The sequence below is a fragment of the Dendropsophus ebraccatus genome, chromosome 8 (genome assembly GCF_027789765.1).
Source record: "Dendropsophus ebraccatus isolate aDenEbr1 chromosome 8, aDenEbr1.pat, whole genome shotgun sequence".
Taxonomy (NCBI): Eukaryota; Metazoa; Chordata; class Amphibia; order Anura; family Hylidae; genus Dendropsophus; species Dendropsophus ebraccatus.
The window spans coordinates 28,542,926-28,551,114 of NC_091461.1; the positions used below are offsets into that span (position 1 = coordinate 28,542,926).

General features: G+C 41.3%; 1 protein-coding gene across 1 annotated transcript in view; it reads right to left on the reverse strand.

Moving 5' to 3' along the window:
• STK32C (serine/threonine kinase 32C) overlaps window positions 1-7,068 on the reverse strand; it is a 183,251-nt gene extending 176,183 nt beyond the window's left edge. The window contains exon 1 of the mRNA XM_069978945.1: window positions 6,692-7,068. Coding sequence (XP_069835046.1) covers window positions 6,692-6,773 — 82 coding nt within the window. The 5' untranslated portion in view covers window positions 6,774-7,068. The remainder of the gene's footprint in view (window positions 1-6,691) is intronic.
• Between the last annotated feature and the right edge of the window lie 1,121 nt (window positions 7,069-8,189).

The window sequence follows — 8,189 nt, forward strand, 5'->3', positions numbered from 1 at the left end:
CTTGTTTATCACCAGACTCCCTGCTCCTGTACAGTACTGAGCGGTGGTGCATAGGTAGTGTATACATTACTGGTCAATTCCCAGCCACAAGGCTGGGAGCATTAATGCTCATGTTAATGTATACATTACCACTCACTTTACTATCGACCAGGAAATGTAAAGTGAGCGGCAATGCCTATCATATATACAGTGCTGCTAAACATATACATTTGTCTGGATTGCATGCCATATCCGCAAATGTGAATGAATTTCCTATAAGGGCCCTGTTGGCCCTCTCTCTCTCTCTCTAAATATATACTAAATTACCCCTTTAAAAACTTAAAGGGGTGCTCAAGTAAAAATGTTTTTCTTTTAAATTAACTAGTGTAATATAGATTTTTAAATTGCTTCTATTTAAAATTCTCAAGTAGACTTGTAGGAAGTGGTGTATTCTTTCCAGTCTGACTCTTTCCAGTGCTCTCTGCTGCCACCTCTGTCCATATCATGAACTGTCCAAAGCAGTAGCAAAGCACTGCCACTTAGTACTGTACGGGAGCAAAGAGTCTGGTGGTAAAAAAAAGTGTACTCTCCTGCTCTGTACAGTTCCTGACACAGACAGATGAGGCAGCAGAGAACACTGTGTCAGACTGAAAAGAATACACCGCCTACTGCAGGACATACAGCAGATCATAAGTACTGGAAGACTTAAGATTTTTAAATAGAAGTAAATTACAAATCTATATAACTTTCTGACACTAGTTGACTTGAAAAAAAAAAAAAAGACATCTTCGCTAGTATACCCCTTTAAGAGACCTGATCAGAGACAATATCATTTATCTTCTTTGTCAAATGCAGACAGAATAAAAGGCCGTGTAAAAGGGGCCTGGACTCTGGATACAGTGTTCACAGAATTGTATGGACTCATGCTGAATGTTTCTCATGAAATTGTTATAAATTCCCCTCAATAATGACAGCATGCTCCATAGCATGTCATACTCATCTGGAGTATGCTGTTCAGTTCTGGGCACCGATTCATAGAAAGGACGTCCTAGAGCTGGAGAGGGTACAAAGACGGGCAACTAAACTATAAGGGGAATGGAGCATCTTAGTTATGAAGAGAGATTAAAAGAATTATTTTTTTTAGTCTCGAAAAGAGATGTATAAGGGGAGATATTGATTAATTAATATAATTAATTTATTTACATATATAAATGGCCCCTGCAAGAAATATGGGGAAAAGATGTTTCAGGTTAAACCCCCTCAAAAAACAAAGGCACTGCCTCCGCCTGGAGACAAAAAGGTTCAATCTCCAGAGGCGACAAGCCTTCTTTACCATGAGAACTGTGAATCTGTGGACCCCAGGATCTGGTCATAGCAAAAACAGTAGAGGGCTTCAAAACAGGCTTAAACAAGTTCTCAGACCAAAATAACATTAATACATATGTATAGAACCTATCATCACCCACCCCCCTTCCCTGTATCCATCCCCTCCTTGTATATCCCCCTACCCTCCATCCATCACCTCCTTGTATATCCCCCTTCTCTCCATCCATCACCTCCTTGTATATCCCCCTACCCTCCATCCATCACCTCCTTGTATATCCCCCTTCCCTGTATCCATTGCCTCCTTGGTTAAACTTGGACATGCGTCTTTTTTCAACCGTATTAACTATGTAAGGCCATGTTCACCTAACGTATATTTTCGTAAAAGTATGGCCATTGTTGCAACCGTGATTAATACGAAAATATGCGTTACCTTGCCGTCTATGGAATCTCGGACAGAGCGTATACACATAGTATACGCTCCAGCCGGGATCTCTAGTGGTGCCGCAAACAACTGACATGTCAGTGCACACAGTGGAGGGAGCGGCTCCGGCCATACGCTCCATTGTGTACAGTGGGGAGTTCTGATGCGGGCACACACGCTAAAGTACCGGCCGGGATGATCTTTAATGAGCCTGGCCGTTCTGTGCTCCAGCCGGGTCATGGAACGTCCGGTCTCATGTACCATGTGAACATAGCCTTACTATGTAAGTTGGTGGTATTGTTACTTCTAAGACAACCTGGTGCCTCATAGAGAATATGGAGTCCCTAGCACAGTGCATGGTCCCTATTACTGATCAAATCCCAATATTTTTTCAGTTGCTCCAATTTAGCATCTAAGGGACCATTTTGCCATAAGGATCATAGCACGGTATACAGCAAATGACACAGAGAACAGTTGACCCGCTACCACAGTTTCAAGTGTCATTAGGTGTAATTGATGGCTAAATACTTGATACAAGGAGAAGGCATGCTGACTAATCCACCGCAGTTTCTGGTTAACAATGTAACATGCACATGCGAGATTTCACCTAATCCATTAGTGTTACACATATAAATGACTAATTCTATTAGTCATTACGGCTTTAGATGTGTTCCCTCCAGCAGCATTTAAGCTGAGTGTTATACACAGGGGATGGTTCATGCCGAGCTCTCTGGGAGATGGAGCTCCAGACACATTCTAGTACAGGGGAATGATGCATCTGACCCATACAAACACACAGATACATTAGGGTTATTAGAGTATTAGTGGACCAGCTCATCTCTTTGTTGTGTCTTCTAGGTTTATTGATATACAAAGGACACTGGGAAAGAGAATCCAAAGATATTATATGGAATTAAAAAATTTTTACAGGACAATTGTATTATAAGAAAGACTCCAATAAATTCCTTCAAGATTTATTTCTGTTGTTTAAAGGGACCCCATCACCATGAAAATGCTGCCTACGCTATCAGCATGATGTTATAGAGCAGGAAGAACTGAGTGGTTTAATATATATCTTTATAGGAAAAGATTCAGTCTTACTCATTACAATCTCCTTTCTAAAGAGTCCAGCCCACTGAGTGTCACCGCCCACTGGACTCCTTATCACAGAATGAGCAGGGATTTTAACCAATTAGTGAACAGCAATATGCCTTTTTTTTAGCGCACACAAAAATGTGGTCGACTACGTTTTTGTGTACACTAAGGAAAAACGGATGCCTTTTTTTCCCTTTTATTGATCCTTTCTTAATAATTAAAGTCAACGGAAAAACGGATGCATACAAATGAATCTGTTTTGTGTTTTTTTTTGCATAGTACGGATGAAAAAAAACAGATTGCTAAAACTCAGTGTGAACCCAGTCTAAGACCTCATAAACACAGCTGTACAACAGATCCAAACAAGCTCTGATTTATGTGAAATCTGCACCATGATGGAAAAACTGATGTCATCCGTTGTCCGATCCATGTCCGACCATGCAAAACAGGTATCCTAAAAAATAAAGTTATGAACTATCTTTCTAACAGTGCATGTATACCAGCTCCATACAAGCTCGACTACATATGGAATCCGTACCATCAGTCGAGTAATATCCAATAACCTCGGGTTACAGAGTATTAATCCACGGTGTTTGTGTGACGTGTGGTGCTCTCTGCTATAAGGCCAGTGGGGGGTCCCGTACCTTCCCAATATAAATCTAGATAAATTTGAAATATATAGGCATTAAGTGCCACAATCTAGCTATGGTCCCAATCAATATACAGAGTTATCAGTTGTGGATAGTAGAACTCTTAGATGGTCTGCAGTGTCTGGAGCGTGCTGGTTCCACTGTCTGGTCTTAGGAATAAAATTGGTATGCACTTCCAGGTAGCAGAGTTTTGCAGGGAGCGTACCCCAGTCGACGGTACCACTACTACCAGTTACAGTGTTCTACTTGCGTTCCAATTGGCGACACTTGTTTAAACTACGGAATCTCAAGAGGGTCAAAAGACAATCCAATGCATGTCAGGGATACTTACCCTGATGAAGCCGAAACGTGTTGGATGGTCTTTTGAACCTCTTGAGATTCCGTAATTCAAACAAGTGTCATCACTTAGAAAGCAAGCAGAACACTGTAACTGGCAGTAGCGGTGCCGACGACCAGAACACACTCCCAGCAATAATCTATTACCTGGATCTAAATACCAATTCCATTCCTAAGACCGGAAGGTGGAACCAGCACGCTCCAGACACTACATACCATCTGAGAGTTACTTCTACTATCTGCAATTAATAACCCTGTATACTAATTGGGACCATAGCTAGATGGTGGCGTTTAATGCATACATATTTACAATCTTTACTATGGTTGAAATATTGATTAGTGAGCCGTCCAATTAAAAGGGCAGTGCCGGACAAAAAAAAATATTTCGGGATGGCGGTGGGGGAACATAAAAAAGAAGCCAACTGTCTTCTTAGCTCCCCTCCGGCTACATCACAACCAGGTTAAGAGATGCCCCGCTCAGCCAGTCAGTGACTGGGGAAGGACACCGATGCAGTCACTGATTGAATCCCCCCACTAGTGACATTCAACCAAGTAAAAAAGAATATACCAAGAGAATATGTAAAGTTACAAAGTAACTTTACACCATCAAACCTAATAAATAAAGCTCCAGATGAGCCCTGATTCATGAGGGATCTGTGCCACAATGGAAACATTTATTAGTGTTGTCATCTGTTTTTCTATCCATTTACAGCCAAGAAAAACAAAAAAAACAATAAGTGATGTCATTACTAATCACAAAACTAATCACATATTAACAGCTCATGTACAAAAGCTTCATGCAAGACTCCATTCAGGGCTGTATTGGATGCACTATACTGTAGCACTTACAGTTTTCCTTAAGAACACGGTAGAACACTTTAAGCCAATAATACTATGGCTCAGCGGGGGACCCCTATATTTTCACAGCTGCAGGAAAGCAAGTAAACCAACTCCGATGTTATTATACACAGACCTATACACCAAAAATACAGTACATGTAAGGGAAGGGATTTCGCTGAATCCTATTGGCAAGTTAGGGAAAATTCCCACAGTGATTTCAGGGTTTTCTGCTGGAATTCAAATCTGGGAGAGAAATATTGTACTTTATATTCAGCTGTTCGGAGGTGCAGCAATTTTCTTCAGACAGCAATCTCCCACCATGCATTTTGTTTAATTACAGATCTTGACATCTTAATTAAAAGGTGGTTTAGCTTTCTACTGCCGTCTTATAAGGAGCAGCATGACTGTACTCAAGCAGAATAGTAACGGCGAAAATGAGGTCATGTGGCAACGGTGTGTAATGGATCACATCGAAGCGTAGAAGCACATGGTCCATCTAGTATGCCCATATACTAATATACTAGCATGTTTACATGTAGCAGATCACTTGCAGAACATCAAAGCATTCATTGTAATCTGAGTTGCAGAAAAAAAATCGTTACCCTATATGCATGTGTGTATGTGTGTGTGTACAGTATGTGTGTGTGTATGTGTGTGTGTGTGTATGTGTGTGTATGCGTGTATATGTGTGTGTAGTTTTACTTGTTGTTGTTTTTCCAATCACATTCCGTAAAATAATATTTTCTGACATTTTCTTATTCCCAGCTCTTGTCCCCCCAACTATATAACTACATTTGAATTGTGCCCCAATTTCTTACTAACTTGGTAAAAGGGGTGTTAAAGGGGTACTTTAACAGTCTTCCCATACTTATCAGCTGCTGTATGTTCTGCAGGAAGTGGTGTATTCTTTCCAGTCTGACACAGTGCTCTCTGCTGCCACCTGCTATAAAAGGAACTGCACAGAGTAGAAAAGGTTTTCTATGGGGATTTTTAATTGCTCTGGACAGTTCCTGACATGAACAGAGGCAGCAGCAGAGAGCACTGTGTCAGACTGAAAAAAAAATAAACCACTTCCTGTAGGACATACAGCAGCTAATAAGTACTGAAAAACGTGAGATTTTTTTAATAGAAGTAAATTACAAATCTATATAACTTTCTAACACCAGTTAATTTAAAAAATTACTATGAGTTGTAATATAATCCATATATTCCCATAGTACTTTTATCGGGCTACTTCTATACTGTATGTCTGTGATTTGCTATGGAGATAGTACAAGGCCATACGGACTCTCTGTTTCAGGAAAAGCTGGATGACAGCCAATATGGCTGCTGTTGAAGTTTATAGAGGGATTGTGATCCAGCTTTTCCAGACTCCTAGCCTGCCTTGTTTGCAGTGATCCCACCACCCTACAGCTGCCTATCTGGCCATTTATGTATCTGTAGTGTTCAGTCTACAGTCCTCCTCTGTTATAATTCACTCTCATGACTAGAATAAAACTATGATATAAACATACATATAAAAACATATAAATATTAACAGAATTTCTTACAAATATTTACATTAAAAACAAATAATAAACCTTAGCTTTTTCTATTGGCCATATGTAATGTACGGATGTAGCAGAGTTAAACGTGTTGTTCAACCCAATGGAACTGCATTGCTTACACACAGCGTTTGCCTAGGCTAACCTTCTTCAGCCCTATAGCTAAACGGAGATAACTTATAGAAATCTCAGCCTGCATACAGACTCAGCTCTACTACATCTGCACTTCATACTCCAAATTACATCTACTATGTTTTCACTATTTGGGCAAATGTTTAACACAGAGACATAGCAGCTGTGCCGCTATCACACCTGCAAACTAGGTGACAGTGGTATGGTGTGACACGGTTAATAGGGTATACACCCATATACCCAAACTCAGGAAAGTTGTCCAAAACAGATGTTATGTATGGCTATGATGAATCTGCAACTTATACAATGTGAGAAGTCTAAGGGTAAGAAGACATCTAGTGCATCCCCTGCACCCCTCCTGTACTCACCATCCTCCTTCTCATCAAACACTGGTCTTTTGGAGGAAGTGTTAGCCCCCATCCTCTTCTTCCACTTGTTCCAGTGAAACATTGATGCAGAGGTGGAGATAGCATTCCCTATCTCCTGGAAATAGAAGAGAGAGATGTCCAGAAGGAAGCCTCAGACCCCAGCAAGAGACTCTTGTCTTCAAGGCTTCATCCAGGGGGTCCTATTGTGCACTAGGTAGGAACTCCATTGCAGGGCTGCACTTCTACATCCTGATCAGCACCATGGACAGCTGTGATGTACAGAGGTGCAGAGACAGGGGGATCCCTGGCAGAGGGGAGAAGTAGGACCCTTGTTTGCTGTGCTCTGAAGTGCGCTGCATCCAGATCCTTGCTGCACGTTGCTTCCTCCTTATAGTGGGATTTAATGCAGCCGGAATCTTTCGAGGCTCACTCATGCCACCGCCAGGCACATAGGAGAACTGCAACCTGCTTTCGCAATGCTGGATATGGAAAATTTTAAGTTACATTCCTGAAAATTTAACAGCTCCAAGATTTATCCATATAAACATTTCTGCAGCTTTTAAAGTTTAAATGGAAGGGGTTTTTCGGTCAGATACTGACCTTAACCTAATTCTGGCATCAATAATTGTTATATCTCAGGTCCCAAATGTACCAAAACCCACCTGCAGCAGATCTGATGGTGCAGATTTATTGCTGTGTTCAGTTATTTAGATCAAATCTGCTGCGGATCCGCAGCAGAAAGTTTGCTGCGATATGGTGCGTGTGAAGCTACCCTTAAAAAGTTTTGGATGTTCACACTATTTGTGTCATGTGGTGGTTCATAATTCACGGGAACATAGTATTTGTTAATAAAATTGTTCAGTATTTGATGGATCAATATATGTGACAATTGGTTATTTCCATGTATCTCTGTGCTGCTGCTTCCTCCTTCCTCTGTGCTGCTTCTTTCTGCATCCTCTGCTCTCCCCTTCAGCTGAAGCTTCTCCCTGCTGTTATGAATTACTGCGATCTCTTTCTGGCTTCTATACTATGTGAGTCGCCCTTGTTCGGGTCTATATTTTGCTGCATTCTTGTATAGTTTGTTTTGTTGCAAGGGTTTTGCACAATTTTGCATTTCAGGGTCCTAGAGCCTGCTTCTAGTTTTTGCTAGAAATGGTTTACTAGTGTTTGGTGCTAGCTTAGAGCAGGGATGCGGAACCTTTGGCCGCCCAGGCATGAGGGGAATTGTAGTTTTGCAACAGCTGAAGAGAGCCGAGGTTCTGTATATCTGTGCTGTCAGTTTTAAGAAAGTGTCATAGACACTAAGACAGGCATGTCCAAAGTCCGGCCGGAGGGCCATTTGCGGCCCGCGTTCCGAACTTTTACGGCCCCCCAGGTATCCAGCTTGCTATTATCTGCCTGTGTTATAAAGCATATAGCATGTAGCATGTAAAATGGTTGGCCCTCGCACATGTTCACTTCATCAAATTTGGCACTCTTCAAAAAAAGTTTGGACATG